The sequence below is a fragment of the Thunnus thynnus genome, chromosome 4 (genome assembly GCF_963924715.1).
Source record: "Thunnus thynnus chromosome 4, fThuThy2.1, whole genome shotgun sequence".
Classification (NCBI taxonomy): Eukaryota; Metazoa; Chordata; class Actinopteri; order Scombriformes; family Scombridae; genus Thunnus; species Thunnus thynnus.
The window spans coordinates 15514120-15533766 of NC_089520.1; the positions used below are offsets into that span (position 1 = coordinate 15514120).

General features: G+C 38.1%; 2 protein-coding genes across 3 annotated transcripts in view; one reads left to right on the top strand and one right to left on the bottom strand.

Moving 5' to 3' along the window:
- The first annotated feature begins 8894 nt into the window (after positions 1 to 8894).
- The window catches only part of poc1a (POC1 centriolar protein A), a 47945-nt gene continuing 37192 nt past the window's right edge, over positions 8895 to 19647 (top strand). The window contains exons 1-7 of one of the 2 annotated variants that reach the window (XM_067586909.1): positions 8895 to 9253; positions 13461 to 13545; positions 13713 to 13884; positions 14114 to 14293; positions 14482 to 14589; positions 15144 to 15259; positions 17187 to 17320. In XM_067586909.1, the coding sequence (XP_067443010.1) occupies positions 9239 to 9253; positions 13461 to 13545; positions 13713 to 13884; positions 14114 to 14293; positions 14482 to 14589; positions 15144 to 15259; positions 17187 to 17320 (810 nt within the window). In that variant the 5' untranslated portion in view covers positions 8895 to 9238. Of the gene's footprint in view, positions 9254 to 12919; positions 12993 to 13460; positions 13546 to 13712; positions 13885 to 14113; positions 14294 to 14481; positions 14590 to 15143; positions 15260 to 17186; positions 17321 to 19647 lie in introns of those variants that run through there. The other variant, XM_067586910.1, reaches the window with a different exon arrangement.
- b9d2 (B9 domain containing 2) lies at positions 11529 to 12376 on the bottom strand. The gene has a single exon (XM_067586912.1). The coding sequence runs from the start codon at positions 12211 to 12213 to the stop codon at positions 11686 to 11688; it is 528 nt and encodes a 175-aa protein (XP_067443013.1). The 5' UTR covers positions 12214 to 12376; the 3' UTR covers positions 11529 to 11685.

Sequence of the window (19647 nt, forward strand, 5' to 3'; positions counted from 1 at the left end):
GGACACCACTGTGCATGCACAGGAACGCGGTTTCATTTACAGAGCTTCGCTAGCTTGTTGTGCTACATAACAACCTCTTAACTTTGTACTTAAGTTCTCTGTGAAATTTATAATGTAGCACAAAGTCAAGAGGTTGTGATATGTAGCACAACAAGCTAGCAAAGTATTTACACAGAACTACTCTCCAGACACTGAAAACATGATCACTGTTCATGATCACTGGCGAAGGAACATGTCACCCACTGCAGTGGTGTGGTTCATTGATGTGTTTTTAATAGTTTTTGGACAACAACCAAGGTCTACAATACAGAGTTGTTGACGATAAGAAAAAATATAGAAAATTGTGAGCCAAATCCTTTTAGTCCATGGTGGCCCATTCACTCATATTGTATTTATACTTTTTTAACAGAAAATGTATATAGTAAAAAAATTCTCCATTCTCCAGTAATACTTCAAAATACACAGCATTGCACACTGATTGAGTGTACTTAAGCTCATTGTGATGACATTCACAGTTTATGAGTTATTATCAGTAATATAATACATTAAAGACTATGGAGGATCATTCAGTCCCATTCTATATATGACACAGCACCTGTATACAGTACAGACTTAATTCATATTTAAAAATGCTCAGACCTGTACACTGATCAGTCATGAATTAGCTCATTATTATGACCTGTACAGTTTATGAGTTATATACCATAATGATGAAGTGCTCAATTCACTCACATTGCATCTATAACTCAGTCAATGAGTTTTCACACCATATAAATCATGCCATTTAGTATCAATGCAATAAGCAATCATACACATTTTCTTTAGAAAATGTTTCCCTACTTTTTGATGTTTTAGCCTTGTATTATGCAGGTGAGGATTAACAAAGAGCAGAAGAAATACAGGTTTTGAGAAGAGGATAATCAATTGAATTAATGGGTGTCACTGACTCCTTATAGCTCAACACAGACAACTCTGAGTCACTCTGAAATGCTTGATGATTACTCCATGTGTAACTTTATTGTCATTAACCACCAAGGACAAGCAGTTATTGCACTGACTGTTGCACAAGTACTTCTGTTGTAGTGGAAAAAGATCACAAGAGACACGTCTGTTCTTGCAACACAGCAGGGAAAAAAAATCCCCAAAGACGGATAAGGACTTCCCATCACACTTAAAGTAAACAAAAGACAAGTTCACAGATTTTCTATGGAAAATCCTCCTCAGTGTTTGCCAATTAAAAGTGTTGGTCATACTGTGTTAATCCTTGTGACTACATTGTCAGGCTAATGGATTCATGGGAAGTTTCGAATCATAAGCAGTAGGACTTGAAAACCGCCATCAATGACAAAATCTAAGCACATACAAATATAAGCTCCTTTTTAGTCTGTTTGTTAGAGTGGTCTTTTTCCAGCAAGAAATGTGTCAGAAAAGTCCACCCATTTTCATTTTCACCTTTCTCGTCAGTCAATCAAGTGCACTTAGTTTAATCTTTGTTTTTGTTTTGTTCACGTGACACACCTAATGCTGGCCAACCCATTTACGGAAATAGTTTTTATTGGGTGCAATGTACAAGTACCTCGATTAGCTTTGTTTACTATGAGTGTTTTTTTTTTTTATGACTGTAGAAATTTCCTCTTTGGCTTACTAGAGCATGAGATCAGAGAGGAGTCAGACTCTCCGTGCTAATAGGCTGCAAGATTATCCCTACCCTGACTGGATTGTTGGACGATTGAGGGTCAGTCAGTTATCTCTCTCGCACACACCCTCACACACTAGCTTGCTATTTTAAGTGATGGCTGACATTTGAAGCTATTTTGTGTAGAGCTTTTCCGAATGTGACAGTTAAAATAGATGCTCTGATTCAAGGGGATTTTGTTTGTAATCCCTCAAACTCTGAAACCCTTATACAGAGGTTGCAACACAGAGCAGGATAAAAATAACATATTGTTGTCTTTGGGGTCAATGATCTTGAAGAAAAATTAATTTGACAGTGTAGGTCCCATTGAAAACATATGAAACCCAGTGGATCAGGAAATATATTATAGTGCATGAGAAGTTTGAAGTTTTGCCATCAGACTGCCCTTGCTACTCGCTTACAGACATAGACATAGATGGGCCAGTGTCCAGGCTTACCAGCTGGACATTCTTCACCCTCTTTGGCCTTTCATTTTCTCTGTCCTTGATTAGAAGCATCTCCATAGACAGATAACAAGGTCAGAAACAGTATTAAAACATATTTTTTAATCTTGTAGTATAATTTCATCTCTATTTGTCAAAGTAATCTATTATTATTGTTACTAACAGCAGTAGTTGCTATAAAATGGGTCATTACAGGCAGAATATTTCTGTAAAAGTGACCTTGGATATTTGAGTTGTTATATGTTGAGTCTTTGTTATCATTTGTAATGTAAGTATTCATGTAAAAGTTGGTAATATCTTCCATATTTGTTTGAACATGTGTTACCTGTTGCAGCCTTCACCCTAATAAAACCAGAGTCACTTTGCACATGCCTGCTGCCTAACCAGGAACCAGGATGTATAAAGGTAACATAGAGTCAGTAATTGTTGCTTTCGTCGTCACTAGACGGCTGATAATTTTCCAGCATTTAGTCTAGAGTTTCCTTCTCAGACATCCCATTTTCATTTCCTGTCTGGTTCAATTCTGAAAAAGAATTTCCCAACACAAGTTCCACCCCTAAAAACAATAAAAAAGTCAATGGAGTCGGAAAGTCCAGGAATGAGCCATTATACTCTTAACTCTTTTCCTAAAATGATTTCATTTTTAAAGACATTTCAATCCAATTATTCACAACATCAGTAAACCAACAGCAGCTGGCCATTCTAGTTGTAGGTTCTTTACTGATTTGAATAAGAGCTTTGTTGTATTTAAGGTATGCATGTGCGTGACAATAACGTCTGATGAAAAGATAACATCCACAGGAGCAGAGCACACCAGTAAGTCTGCTGATAAGAACAATGAAAAAAAAAAGTTTTATTAAACAAATCTCTCACGCAACTGACACCATTATAGCTCAACACAATAACAGGAGATCACTATCATATATGCATTAGTTTTATTTCACTGTCAATAAAAAGCCTGCAAAGTCCATTTTAAGAGCCTTGTTATGGTGAATTTTGTGGTAAAACTCTCTGTGAGTCCTTTGATTACATTCTGGGTGAGAAGGCATCAGAAATGGCCATACCATCATGACTTTGTTCTAATGCGCGTCGTCATGCTGCCAACTAGTTTCTACACTCTGCAGGTTAAAGGGTAAAACATTTGTCCTCATAAATATGAGTAAAAGGTGCACTACACCAGTTAAATGGCTGGTTTAGTTTGTACTTAATGCAATAACAATGACTTTATTTTACTATTTTGGTTCTGTGAGCAGTTATCTTAGTTATTTATTTCACAATGTGATGGCAGATGTTGAAACAGAAACACAAAACACGGATGTCACTCAAAAGTTCAAGAAGTTCTTTTCCTCATTTCCTTCATAGAAGTCTTCACAAAGACAACAATGCAGTCTTACTAGAAAACAGCCACACAACAATGGCTGTACAGCGCAGCATTTAAAGCATTAAAGCATTTTTGCTGTCAATACCTTGCCACTTATCAGCTCCTGTTGGTGAAATACATTCAGTGAAGTAACCAACAAAAAGAATAAACTTAAATGTTTATTGTAAAGTTGCATTTGGCCTCAAAATGTAAAAGCATAATTTTACATTATTATACTTTTTTCTGAAACAAAGCCAACTGGTCTTTGAATGTGATTTGAAATTTCAAATCAGCATAACAGCAGATCTCTGTAGCTAACATGTTTTGGAAAAGAAATAATCATATTTTATGGTTATTTGGCATAGTTTTGTTGTTTAGAGCAGAGAGTTAATAGTCCTAAAACTAGAGGAGTCATGTGGCACTTTTGAACCATGTTCTCTTGTCAGAGTTTTTATGCCAAAGGTTTGATTTGTACAAAAATTAAGATATGTAATGTCGTGTTTCACATTTTGTTTATAATGTTAATTTAGCCTTGTTAAAGGATAGGTTCACAATTTTTTATGGACACTTAAAACAACAGTCAGGTGTCCATATGAACGCTGAAAGAGTTTTCCTCGCTGTAATCATTCCTTCTTTTCATGCTGACTATTAAAATGCTGACCCTTCAAATGCGCTTTCAATGTAAGTGATGAGGACCAAAATGCACAATGTGTCCACACAGTCATTTTGTGCCAAATGCATTTAAAGGTTTATCTGAAGCTTATATGAGGCCTCAGCAGTCTGAGTTAGTCATATCAAGTGGATATCTGCCACATTTACAGTCTTTTTTAGCATAAATGCCCTATTTTTTCACTTTGTTTCTTTGTTGAGCTGTGGTGGAAGTATTATAACAAAAAGAGGAACTTTGGCACTAAATGGTTGAACTGTCCTTTAATATTGAATTGTGAATTCACAGGCTGTGTAGCATTTACAAGAATCATGGCTGTGATTCAAACATTTAAAAAAGCGTTTTGATTTTTTGATACTGTTCTTTTAAACTCAATAAATCCTATGGACACTGTTGGCTGGAACAACAAAGCAAGACATGAAGCTTCTTTTAGAATGGTAACATTTTCATGAATTTTGAAAACATTAAGTTTGCTTGATGTCAAATCATGTCAACCATATTGCTTTTAGTAGTTTTTCTCAGTGCAAACACTGTTTAAATGCATTGACATTAAATAACAAGACGTCTATATATATTTTTCTATATATAGGTTCCTTCTTTGTATGAACAGCCATGCTAAGACCATTCAGCCAAATAATGTTGTAGTAATGCTATAGTGGAGATCCATCTAAATAGTTCAGTGGCTCTACAAGACTTCGTATTTCCTCATTCATATATATAGTTGTTTCACTTGTCTCTAAAAACAAACCACCATTCAATGTCGTGACTGTAACCTCGCCTGGCACTCATTCTTTAAAGCCGCTGAACAACAATTTGGGTTGTTTGGGTCAGACAAGTTGACAGAGTAAAGGTGTGTCTTCAAAAGCCCAAGGAAGAAAAATGTTTTAGAATTTCTCTCTCGTGCAAATAGGAAGCAACGTTTCTTAAGGTTCAGGAACTGTAAAAACCAAGAAACATTCATTGTTTGTGTGACTCATATCTTGAGAAGCCTGCTGTGAGACTTAGACCACGTACTTCATCCCTAACATGCTGTCATCAGTAGACATTCACATGACAAACACCGTTTCACACTTATTATTCCAATGTGACATAAGTTGTTGTTGTGGAATCACTTTCTATTGCCAGTGGGAAACATTACTGCAGGTTATAATAATGGTACCCTTTTGGTTTGACGTCATGTTTTTCAAATGTGTAGCACAAAATACCAGACAGAGAACAATATGAATTAAGAAAATAATTACTGCTTTTAGATCTAAATAGGCAATTCCTTTGATTTACTCATATTTTAATTAAATACTATATGCGCGGAATGATTTTGATTATTTTTGGACCACTTGAACCTACTAAAAGCCCACTGTATTATTTTAAAATGTCAAAGTAAACAGCAAACCTTGAAAAATATAGATGGATAAGATGTTTTGGCTGTCAACAAGTAGCAAGAGTGTTTAAGGAAAGACAAATATCAATTTTATGTTCAATACAGGGACAATTAGCTCAGTGGCATGATTAGCCTAGCGTAGCGCAACAACTGGCAGCATGGGCAGCTGCTAGCCACAGTCACAAGTGAACAAATAAAATTTTTAAAATGTAATAAACTTCTTTCAGCAACTCCCAAAAGTATTTTTTACACATGGTATCCTGTTCACCAGGAGACTAGTCACCAATACATCCAGGAGTCAGCTGGGGTTTGACACGTTCAGTTCAAAGCTAACAACTTTGCTATGCTACTTCCGAGATGTGCAACCACTGGGCCCAGATGTCACAAGCAAAAAAATGCTTCAATCTGTATCCTAACTGCTCATTAAACCACAATGTCTCTCTTTACCAAACATTTTTAATGCATACAACATGCAGGTTATTGGAAGGCCTGAGTTAAGCTAGCTGTTTCCCTCTGATTCTAGTCTTTGTGATTAGCTTAACACCTCACAGAGTGACCTCTCGACTGACTGTACAGATATGAAAATGACGTTGATAAGACAACAAATTTCCCAAAAATATCAGAGTTCTTTGTGAACGATGGAAAACGGTAGCTCGTAGCTTCAGGAAATCACATGGATCCTGGTGAAAGTTGAAAGGTTGGTTGAAAAGATAAGATTAAGGCCCTTTGCAGGTTTAAATAGCAGTCATAAATTACTCAAGGACTCCACACACATACACTGACAGAGATACACACACAGAAATAAACCCACGAGTTCAAGATTCAAATGTTTTATTTGTCACATGCTCATACAATATGTGCAGTGAAATGCAGGGTGGTATACTCTGCTAAAAAAGGCTGGTATGCTATAAAGAATAATAATTAGATTTAGAGTACAAATAAGAATTAGAAAGAAATGAAAGGAGACAAAAAGGAAAGATAAAAACAAAAATCTGAATATATGTAATATAAGAGCCCACAGACATGCTAGCAGCTCTGTGAGGCTGTACTTAAGAACAGTGATTCCAGTCTTTGTGATGAGTTTAACACGTCACAGAGCAACCTCTCGACCAAATGTACATATATGAAATTAATGTAGATAAGACAACAAATTTGCCAAAATATCAGAGTACTCTTTATGCACAGTTGAAAACAAAAAGAACAAACAATGGTAGTTCTCAGCTTCAGGAAATCACATGGATCCTGGTGAAAGTTGACTGTAATAAAGATAAGATTAAGGCCCTTTGAGGGTTTAAACAGCAACCATAAATTACTCAAAGACTCCAATAACAGATAAAACTAATCACAACAAAGATATTTGCTCTTACCGAAAAGGAAACTGTGTCTGTAAGCCAAACCCTGAACTATATCCTACTTCCATTGAACAATGTTCACAATGGCTTTGGGCACTTTGGACATGTTCACATACACACACAAACACAAACACACACAAGGTCATTTGAGCAGTTTTCAGATGGGTGAAGTGTTTAAATGTTTAGTTTAAAGCCCTGTAACCTTGATGTGATGCTAAAGTGAGCAAACCTGCATAGCATAGAGTGTGTAAACACCTGGGTATCATTTACAGTCCTTTTACAATTACTGAGATATGAATATCAATCATTAGTTGTATTTAAAAGGATTTCAGTTAATTTGTCTGTTTCTCTTCCTCCTTCCTTCTCCAGGAAACGAGGGGTTTTCATTTAACAAGAAGTAGAAACTGTTGTAATCAAAGGATATGATTCTTTTTAAAAAAAACAAAACTTGCTGACTTGTATTGCATGATACAGTATGACTTTAAACACACAGTGAGTGTGCACTGTGTGAATAATGAATTATTGTAACTATTTAAAAAGAGAAAATAAACTTGCAGGTGTTTTTCATATCAGGTTCACAGTCTTATTCAGTATAATTAAAATAAGGGTGAGGTTCACAAAGGGGAACTTTGATTCTCATTTTGTTTCTTACAGGATGGCATTTAATACCTTACACAAACCAGTTAAGACACAGTACGCCTGGAGCTTTCAGGGTACTGAGATACTTGGCTTCTTTGCCCGGTTGGTAACATGGGCAACATGTTTTCACCATAGTTAACATTTACAATAGGTTACCCAACTGAAAATAGGTCAAATCAGATCATTTTACCTGATCTGTAATGTTATTTGCTTCAAATAATATGGCTTGGCATACTGCCAGTAAGTGCAGTTATCATAATTCAGAATACAATAAGCACTGCATTCATAGGGCTGCAATGAATTAAAACATGTGGAAAACTTTAACAAAAACTGCTTAGAAAAATGCTGTTTCAGGCATTAAAGTGTGATATTTCAAGGGTTATTCACTCAAGAAATAACTCATTCTGTTGACCTATCCAGTGTCAGCACAAATTCTTTCTTAACCAATTCTCCTGCGGATGATTTCAGCAGGATAGTTGCTGTGTCACATAGTCATTTTGTATTGTGTGACTAGCTGTAATTATGTTGTTTTTGATGTGTCAGTATTATTTTCACATCATGGAGTTATGTTTCTGTTTTAGGATGTTTGGGATGAATCTAATATTGAGTTAAATAAGTTCTTTATCTGCTTGGAGGGTGCAGGTAAGATGTTTGGCGCTGTTATTCAAAGTGATTTGTGTAACCTTCTTGTTCAGATATGAGTCAAAGTGGGCCTTTTTGTTAAGCTGTAACATCATCCTCTCCTTTTTAAGATGGGTCCTGCTATATTACCTGATCCTGAGGCCCTGTCTTGAAGATAGAAAATCTAGTTTTAAGGTTTTTCTAGGTTTAGTTTTTTTTGTTTGTTTTTTTAATAAATAATTGTTGTTGGAATACATTGTGATACAGATAATATCACATTTAAAAGCATTCAATAGTTTTCAAACATTTGAGATAAAACTGTTTTTCCACATCATAGATCAGTGGTTCTCAAACTTTTTCACATCAAGGAACCCTAGACTGATACAAATTAGACCATGGACCACCATTTAAAAAGATTTTGTCCCAGGGTCCCCCATCTGATTTTTTCTTTTAGATGTTTTTTACAGAAAGCGTATGAGACCAATGACCAAAAAAGTCACACAATCTATCATCGTGTTACTTATGAATGGAATTACAGTGAAAATAAATTATTTCCCTTGTTACCCCTCAAGAACCCCTGGGGTCCCCGGACACCACTTTGAGAACCACTGTCTTACATCATACATCCATGTCTTACATACAAGATAAATACACTGCTGACATCTGGTGGTTGACTGCAGGTCACTACACTTTAAAATGGCCTGGTATGACCTTCACTTTCACATGTACATGGATTAATATAATATGATTAATTTACTTATGATTTTCCAATTGTGTAGCAGTTTATTCTACCATACTTGCACACTTTTATATTATTTTTGCGAAAACACACCGACAGAAACGTCACACTGTCCCTTTAAGGACTCTGACCAGTAGCTCAGCGCCCAATCGCGGCGCGTAAACTGAACTTTGTTGTTGTCAGCAACTAGCAGCTAGCTGCCTGAGAGCTAACGTTAGCCGACCGGTGAGCTAGTAGCATCGTACCGGTTGTCTCATTCATCGTGATAAAGAAGTAGGGTACAATTATATAGCGGTAAGAAAAGCAACAAGTCGGTCTCAGCGGGTCTCCGATATCGGGAAAGATGACTTCTGCACTGGTGAGTGAGTGTAGTTAGTTACTTGAGCCACCGAAGGGAAGTTGGTTTCTTATGTGTAGCTTCAACTCTCGCTACTGACCAGTAAAAGTAGAAACACACAGTAGATTTGTAGCCCTATTTGTGGCAAGAGTAAATCATAAATGGGACTTAACGGCGATTATTTTATCCTTGTTGTACATAGCCTGTGTTAAATGTCACGTAAAAGTTATTTCAGGCATTATTTTGAGATGGAGGGGGGCTGTAACTGATATGTCTATGGTGGAAATATGTCACAAATGAGTGAATGAGCCAGACTAAGGACTCAGTTAGAGCTGCAAGTCGATTAAGTTGATTAATCGATTAGTCGATCAGCAGAAAATTAATGAGCAACTATTTCGATAATCAATCAATGGTTTCCTTCATTTGATGGTTCCAGCTTCCAAAATGTGATGACTTGCTGTCTTTCCTTGTCATATTTGACAGTAAATCTTCACATTTTTAGACTCTTTAACAGACAAAACAAGCAAACTGAAGACATTACTGTGGCCTCTGAGAAATTGTGAATACCATATTTTCACTATTTTTTAACATTTCATAGATTAAATGATTAATCGAGAAAATAATTGGTAGATTAAACGATAATGAAAATCAATAGTTTCAGCCCTAGACTCAGCATTAATCATGTCATTGTGTTTCAGGAAATATCTTATACAGAATGTTGCAAGTCTATACAGGTGCAATAAATTGTTCAAGTTAATCACAACAAGGTCACAAAAGCTATTTCAAAGCTGCTGAACAACTGAAATCTCGGGCATAGAAATCCACCCACAGTAATGTGGAAAAGTTTGGATATTGTGTTTTTGCACCTTATTGTGCCAAAAAATCAGTCATGTTTTCAACAATCTTTACATTTAGATTGTTGATTCATGATCAGACTGATTGTGTTTGTGAGACCCTGATGAAGACTTAAAGTTGATACGCATTGGTCTGTTTGATTGCCTTTGCTCAAAGAATAAATTCATTATATCATTAAACCTGAAGACAGAGTGCCTTAGTTTTTTCCATGGTTGTCTGCACCACTTAAGGACAAATATTCAGCAAGACTTCCTGGATTTTTTTTTTTTTGTGTGTTTTCATCTGCCCTACTAAAGAGCACCTGTCGCATGAGCCATCATAACCATGCAACGCTTCCTCCTCCTGTTGTGAAACTTTACATTTATACTTGTGTAATAAAGCAATGCCATTGTGGTCATGTAATTCAAATAGGCTATACTTGTATAAAAAATAGCTTAAGTAACTGCATTGACTCATGGGGTAAATTGTGCCACTGTCTTATAAGTCTATATGATATAATTTCATGTATGCTGCTTAGGACTCATATGTTGGTTCTTGTAGTTACAGATTTGGTACATTATAAGCCCTTCAAAGTGATAGAAATACTGCCCTTTTCACAGACAAGCAAAAATAACATGAATTTCAGTGAGTTTTAGGATGTAGGATAGATTGAAGAGCATAAAATCACATAGTGCTGAATAGTGCAGTGAGGTGGGAGGAGGTTTTTATCTGGTGGCTACTAGGGTTCAGCATTTCCAGTTTTTAGATGGGCATGAACATGTTTTGGTTGAGACATCAGTACAAATGATGTGCAATAGAAAAAATATCTGGCTTGTTACAAAGTGAAAGGCAGAAGATTGTGTATACCAAACTACAGGGAGAAGGAAATTACGAGTCCCAAGGAGAACTGCACTAAGAACCATCTAATCACATAGTTTAAAATCCTGTTGCCTGTGAGCTTTTTACAGAAATTGTTAAATACTTTAGATTGAATCATTTTATTGTCAAATTTTGTAACTATCAAACAACTTCTGTGCAGTTTAGTTCCTAAAACTCAGATTCATGCCTGGCTGGCATCTTCGTCATAGCTTGGCCACAAACATAACCATGCAGGATCCTCAAACCATCTGGGAGACTTCTCTGTCGCCCAAATTTCATGTGATGAGGAGCAGAACAATTCGAATTTAGAGCTGGAAAAATACTCAATAGCTTGCAGCTGCTTTGGGTTTTGACTGACTTCTGAACAGTGTAATGTTTTGCAAGGATCTTGGTCTGCATACTTTTGGCCGTGGCAATGTTTATATTACATTTTAACCGGATTTTCAGAACTTTTAAGATAATTATGGAGGGTGAGGATAGGTTTGAGGCATAATTATGGATAATGTGGCTATTTGTGGACTCATAAATCATGTTTCTTGTTGTTTATACTCAGTGGGAAAGGACATACGAACAAGGGACCAACTTCATTGAGACGATAATTTATTTACATACACCTAATATATAAAAATTCAAGCAAATTTTAGAAAAAAGTACAAAACTTTACGTAGTTTGGCCTCAGCCTGCACAATATATAATCCATTACTAGTCCGTAAAGTCCTTCTCATTTCACTGTGTTAGTGTTAACTCTCGACGCCATATTTGTCGAAGTGTCTCATGATAATGCCCAGATCCAGCTCCACAGTCCCCATGGCTTCGGTGTTGAGTCTATATCTGTCCGCCCCGCTGTAAACAAGCTCCGGATTCCGGAGCTGGGGTCCTCCGCCGACAAAGACTTGAGCCAGCTGCTCTTGCCAGGAGCCGAGCGGCCTCCAGGTGACACAGCTAACGCGGTGATGTCCGGGGCTCGACGGGACGTGGCAGTACCCGTAGCCGTATAACTGGCAGCGTCCGTAAGAGTCCTGCTGCCACACTTGGAGGTGAAGCTTTGGCCAGCCTTGGAGTCCCTTGGTCGCGTAGTGCAGATCAATCGGGTGACTCCAGTACGCCATGTCTCCTGTTTGGGGGTTATCCACCTGGGTCTGACCCTCCTTCAACCCAGAAAGAAGACGCCATGCTCCTCCCGTATGAACTCCCCATTTGCAAAATAAGCTGTTCTGCGGGAAATCTCTGGCCCCGACGATCTGACCTATAATGTGCAGCTCCGCCATGTCACAAAAACACTCTTACACAAAAACATGCGGCACCGAAAGTAATCTTTTCTCTTTCTCCGAGTTTAACGGCTAGCAGTGACTAGCACCACAGCTCACGTCTCCTTGGTAACCCAGCCCGCTTTTCCCTTAGCAACATTCCCTGAGTACGGCTTGTCAGGCAGCACTTCCTGTCAGGCTACTAGCAAATACCGCCATCTGCAGTTTAATTTAAAGACTCAAAGACCATCATTTGCCAAATTAGTGTAATTTCTTTAAACACAACACCTACAAAAGAGCAGTTTGACTGGAGGTGGTTGTGGTGGGTGGCACGAAATAGGTTCTGATACCTAACAGGCTAGGTCCAGGGCAAAGTTCCCATAAATCACTGTCTTTGACGTATTTCCTTGTTTTGCATCGTTTATAAAATAACGTTGGGAGTGGTGACAAAATGATGCATCACCACCTTTTAATTTCTCATAATTAACCAATGTTGAATTGCTAGCCTCAAAACGAGTATTAATTCGTTGGTTTTTGGTGAAAAACAACAGGCTTTGGAGTCTAAGGAACATGAACACTGCGAAACAGCGCCACTACACGGCTATATTACGTATAACATCAACTACTAGTTTGTTGCAGAAATTACACCCAATGAGCAAAACCTGTCCACACACTTTTGTGTACTCTTGATCTGGGGCTGTTTTTCATGGTTTGAGCTAAACCTTTTAGCTCAAAATCTTTTGAAACGCCTTCCCAGAAGAGTGGAGGCTGCTTTGGCTGCACATGGGTGTAATGTTTGGGTAAATACCTCAGGCCATGTAATGTAGCTTGATTCTCAGTAGCATTTTAATGATCATTGTCATCAGGACGTGTGTTCTACCAGCCAAAGGTTTACTTTGCAATACTGGCCTACAAGCTGTATTGAAAGCAGAGTACAGTTAGTTAGTTAGTTGCAGGGAATGTCATCAGTTTTAAGCGATGCGTATAACAGTTGTGGGGATGTTTGCGCATGTTGCCAGGCCACTGTCAATCACATCTGATCAAACCCCACCCTCATAGTCCTGAATAAGCAAATCTGTTGAGTTTTTGAGTGTTAAACTCTTAGTAAATAATATCTAAGGATTTTTCAAAATTTGAACTTTGATTGTTGCTTGTTTAGTCATAGGAATTTCATGTCATCAAAAAATACTCAAGATTTGAAACGAGGTTTTTGTGGACTTTATTTTGTGGCTGCTGCAATTTGTCTCTCTGTGTCTTTGTCCATATAGTCTGATCCGACTCTAGAGAGACATTTCAAGGGTCACAGGGACACAGTGACAAGTGTGGACTTCAGCTGCAGTATGAAACAAATTGGTAACTGCTACTACTTTTCTCTGTGTGTTTGTTCGTCTGTCTGTGTTCAGATATTTTCTGCATCTTGTTGCTATTGGCTTTCTGTTAGTTGATATGTTGCCTTCATTTGGTTTTCTGTGTCGTACACGGTGTGCTCATTCCACTCACCTGTGCTCCTCCTCTCCCAGCCACAGGCTCCATGGACTCCTGTGTTATGATCTGGAACATGAAACCTCAGATGAGAGCGTATCGTTTTGATGGACACAAAGACGCTGTCATTTCTGTTCAGTTTTCTCCCTCTGGCCACCTGGTGGCTTCCTCCTCCAGAGACAAGACTGTACGTCTTTGGGTTCCCAGCATGTACGTTTCAAAGTAGTCCACCTTTTATTTGTTTTCTCTCATATTATGGTAATCCACTAGAAAACTACCACAGTGAGGTTGACTCATAAAAGCAAAAAAACTAGTCTGAAAACTGTTCATCTCTTGCTTCTGCCACCACAGAAGAAGGCACACATTTCTGAACACCTACTGGTCTTTGATTGTTTGTTTTAAACTCAAGTGTTGTCTTGGTGTTTGTGTGTGTTAACAGGAAGGCTGAGTCAACAGTATTCAAGGCTCACACTGCCACCGTGCGCAGCATTAACTTCTCTGGTGATGGACAGACTCTGGTCACAGCCTCTGATGACAAGACCATTAAAGTGTGGACCGTCCACAGGCAAAAGTTCCTCTTCTCGCTTAACCAGCACATCAACTGGGTCCGCTGTGCAAAGTATGAGACACATTTGTAAACAGAGAGCACATCATACAATTTTGTCAACTAACATATGACCTATCAAATATTGTATACACTTCTTAATTGTTTTGTAACTTTAATGAATACATGTCATTGCTAAAATAGAAAATGGAGACTTAGCTTATAGCTGATTTGATCTTGAATTTCCAATACATTTCTCACAGGTTTTCTCCAGACGATCGTTTGATTGTGTCATCCAGTGATGATAAAACTATAAAGCTGTGGGACAAGAACAGCAGAGAGTGTATTCATTCTTTCTATGAACATGCTGGGTGAGCACATTAGACCAGAATTATGCATTTAAATGTGGATAAGTGTGTACACATTTCCTTATCAATTTTTCTTTTTGCATGTTTTGCAAATGTTGAGTATTTATGAGATGATGTATATAGTTTATTTGTTTTTTGGTGTGGGCCAGGGGCAGCATGGTGGTGAGCATTATGATAAGTTTAGATGATTTCATTTTATTAGCTTTTCATGACTGTGGTGAACTAAATGTTACAGAAACACATATTGTAGGAAATCGATGTCTTTCTTTGTCAGATTAATGTAATAGATGCACATTTATACTGATGTTACAGCAACAACAGGAAAAAGGCCATACGCCATCTCGATAATACTAATTAATTACAAGCTTAGATGAGGCATCAGATGAATATAATGTGTCTGATTTTAATAGAGTTGTGTAAACGTTTTCCAAAGCTTCCTCAGTGGGTGTTTTCCAGTAAGATCTTTAAACAAACGTTCCAAGTGTTCCTAGTGTTAGTTGGATTAAGCTGCTGAATGCCTCACTAAATTAAATGTAATGCTTTTTTTCTCTCTCCAGGTATGCAAATCATGTGGATTTCCATCCCAGTGGAACATGCATTGCTGCAGCCAGTACTGACAACTCTGTCAAGGTGTGGGACATCAGATCCCATAAGATGTTGCAACACTACCAAGGTAAAGACACCCCAAAAACTGTAAAAAAAAAAAAATAAATAAATAAAAAAAAAAGCAAGCATCTGAGGCAATATTTAGTTTACAATGAAGTTGTTTGGAAATTTGATCATTTGCTGCAGCAAAGACAGAAGTTGACTTCACTTTTTTTTCTTTATTGAAGTTTTGTATTTAAATAGTAGCAAAGGTGATTTTAATAGGCTTTTATTATATGCAGCATCACTACCATATCTACACGTGTAAAGCCACAGCCCACAGTTTGTGTTTTGGGCAGAAAATATGTTGGATATTCCGCTTCTCATAATCCTGCTAAAAGAGCACAAATCACTCCCACTAGACTCTGCAACTTTGCTAAAGTAAATCCTCACCTTAAAAAACTTCAGTCGACAGTGACTATGACAAATCACTGAAAAAAACACCTGGATAAAATTAAGCTTTAAAGCTCATGATTAAAGTGGTAATCAAGATTCATGAGATCTTGCATATTCAATACATCGAATGTTAATGCCATTTTGTCAGTCTGCCACTCAGTCTGATTGTTTTAATCAGCTCTCTTAAATGGATTTCAGTGGTGAGATCTAATAATGGATAATCACATCTGTCTGAGGAGATGGGGCTTGAAGATAAAAGCTTTTCCCTCCTCTCCCCTCTCCCTCTCTTCTGCTCTCCTCTTCTCTCCGCAGCGCTTCACTTCACAACGGTTAATTGCCAATTTTGCCAGCCTAAAGTGTAAAATCGTGGTTAAAATGTGGTGTGGTTACTGTTAGGTATGCATGGGAATTATTAGTATCACAATCACAACGGTTTAAGGTGCCTGATTAGAAAAGTAGCAGTCCTTTCATGGGTGTTTAGTTGTCTTTTAGTCTTAGCTTGCTGTTGAGTGTTTACTTGGCTCATTATCCTTGCGTGAACCTAAGCCACAGAATACATTTCCCAGTGCTCTCAATAGAGGTGAGTGCAGCTATTCAGCATCTTTTTGCAGCTGGTGGTATCAGTATGTCTTGTTATGTGTCGTAGCATCTTTCAGCCAGCAGAGGGACCTTGTCACTCATCAAATGTCTGCTGTCCTCATTTTGACTCTTTCAAAGAACCCATTCACCACATGGCAAAATAATTTCATATCTGATTAGTTGCTATAGGCTACTATACTTGACGTAATAATATGTAAACCTGATGTGAAGCCATTCTCAAGTTACACAGCAACTGAGGCAGGGTGATGTACGGCAGAAGTGCACTTTAGTTGGGTCCAGGCAAACGTGCTAGCAAGAATCTGCCCTGCTGAAGTATCCTTGAACAAGACGCTGTGCTCTTAACAACGCCTGAGGTGCTGGTATATAACTGACCTAATCCTTTGACTGCCTGCAAACATAGCAAGAGGGAAAAAAAAAACTATTCTGCTAGAATCAATAAATGATGGAATTACTTATGAATTATCCAGAAGGGCTAACTATGTCAAGGTAACTGGACTCGTTTTAGATTCTTGAAGAAGTTTTGCTTCTCATTCAGAAAGGCTTCCTCAGTTCATGCAAAGTCCAGCCTTGGTGAGAGGCCAGATGTGTTTATGAATTGACAACAAGTTCCAAGTCCAGTTACTCTAGACTTCGCTCTTCTGAATATAGCATGGCCTAGAGAATCTTTACAAACAGACTAATGAATTTCTGTGACCACCAATATTTGTTCTTGTTATTTTTATCTGATATTGATTATATATAGTATTTTGTCTGTCTCAGAAAGTTGGTTCAATGTCGCCTCAATAAGAATGTCTTTTGTCATAATCATTGTCATAATAATGTTTAATGATTCTGTGTTATTTAACAGGCATGGTTTGAATTACAGTGACAAATGTCTGTTCTAGTCCTGTTATAAATTGTGTGTGTGTGTGTGTGTGTGTGTGTGTGTGTGTGTGTGTGTGTGTGTGTGTGTTTTCCAGTCCACAGCGGTGTGGTGAACAGCTTGTCTTTCCACCCGGCTGGCAATTTCCTCATCACTGCGTCCAGCGATTCCACAATGAAGATACTGGACCTTGTAGAGGGCAAACTACTGTACACACTGCATGGACACCAGGTAGACACACACACACACACACACACACACACACACACACAATCTCACACACACAACAGATGACACATGAATACTGTTTGGATATCCTACAAGCCTATCTTCACAGTTTACCCGGTCATGATCATGATAGGTCATGTCTCTACTGAGTGTGTGTGTGTATGTGTGTGTGTGTGTGTGGAATATTTGGCGTGGACAGTATGTGTGAGTGTGTTTGACATCTCCTTTGTGCATGTTTGATTCTCTGAAGTGTGTGTGTGTGTGTGTGTGTGCGTGTGATGTGATGTGATTTTTTTTTTTTGTATGCAATGTATTTTAGTACTTGCCAGGCGAGCGGGCAGCCCACTCATGATGACTCATCTCAGGGTTGTTGGAAGGAAACAGAACTGTGTTTCTGCCTCCGTTCCACTGGATCCTCTTCTTCTCTTCCTCCTCCTCCTCTCTGTTTCCGTCCCGTCCTTTTGTCCGACTTAAACGCTCCTTTCTGCTCGTCCACTTGTGCTCTAGGGATGTTTTAGCATTTCCACCATTATCATCTTCCTCATTTTCATCCCTGTCTATATTTTCTCTACATTTTATCTCCTCATCTTTTTCCTACATCTGATGTTCTCACATTTTGGCTGGCTGGACTAGTTGGCCGGACAGCTCACTGACTGTATCTGTTTGTTTGAACAGCTGATGGACTGGCTTGCTGGCTAGTTGTGGAAATCAGTGGCTTGCCAGTACCACATGTGGTCCGTCTGTTTATCTATCCCTCTGTACACGTTGCCTGTCTCTCATTCTGTTTTTTTATTTTCTGTGTCACCTGTGCTTCTCTCCAGCTGGTGCTGCTCGCCAAGACTCTTCTCTTTGTTAGGATAAAAATTAAAAAAAAAAAAAAACACTTTTTCCCCTTCTCTCTTCACACCTCCAAATTTGTCATCTCCTGCGTTCTGTCTCCATTTCTGTTGTTGTTCTTTTTGGCACAGTGGTGACTCCGCCAATCTGTTGTTGCTGGGAGCGCTCAGGGTGTTAATTGTCTCTCCAGTCGACGAACTAGAGATGGGAGAGACCCCCATCTGTTCGGTGTGGGTGTGTAGGTTTATGTGGATGCTTGAATGTGTTCTGTGTATGTGTGTAGGCCTATGTGCATGTATGTGAAAAACACATGATAGCTTTTAGAGAGTGTTGCTGTTGGAAATGACAAATGTGTTGTTTACCTAGCCTCAGGAGGACCATACCTGGCTGGGTAGAATCGTGCTAATTTAGGTTAATTTGTCTCTCTGTCTGACAACTGACTTTCACTGTGTGATCCAAAACTTTTTATGAAGCAACTCCACAACTGAGTACGTGAGATCACTCCAGCTCTTAAAGACCCCACAAAATAGATGAGATGCTTGATTTCTTCCATAGTTTAAAGCACTCCTGCTTGAAACGGATTGTAGAGTTGGACATAATGTCAGATGAGACTTGATTTTAGAAATTTAAAAAAAAAATAGACACTGACAGTATTCCTTCCACTGTATGTATTTATTAAATGCACCATGCAACGTTTTTGACCACTAGGATCGCTATGGAGCAACATTTTTAAAAGTGGGTCCCTGTTTTGTTTGTATCTTGTGTTTGTGCATGAGAACGCACATTTACATATGGTGCATGCGGATGACATGATACACAGTCCTGCTGATGGTTTCATGCTATTTCACTGATCAACACTCGGTGGTGGTAATGTGGTAAGAAGTGTAGCAATGCACCAACAAAGACAAAGAAGAAGAAGAAGACTGTGAGCAAGCAAATATGGATATAAATAACTTAGGTTTCTAATTCTTCCAAATATTAACTATGCAAATGTTTTATGACTAAGGAAATGCATTCAACATATTTATTAGGCTTGCAGGTTACATACAGTGTGTTTTGGTGAGAAACACTGAATGTAAACATAACATTGTTTACATAAAAACTCCACAGGGTACCAAAATGCCACTGATTCCTAAAATTTGCTCATCAGGCACATTCACTAAAAACTCACATTTTAGGGCCCATGACACATGTTCACTCAGTCTTTTTCTTGCTGAGCTAGCCAGCTGCCTACGCACAAATGGTACAAAACCATTTTGTTGATATGGCACTTTTTAATTTAAAAATGGCTTAAATTATAATGCAAAGAAAATTTATGAATGTGTGTGACACTCAGTAAATATTCTTCACTATTTTACAGCAATTTAATTTGTTATGGTTTTGAATGGAGAAAAGGGCCGCATCATTTGACCTGCATTTTTGACTGTAGCCACTATGCCTTATCTATTACCTCCATTACGAAGGAGTTTGAGGAGCTTAAAAAGGGTAGACAT

What these genes read in the sequence shown, in the direction of transcription:
- b9d2 (XM_067586912.1), bottom strand. Translation starts at nt 12,213, where the DNA reads ATGGCGGAGCTGCACATTATAGGTCAGATCGTCGGGGCCAGAGATTTC.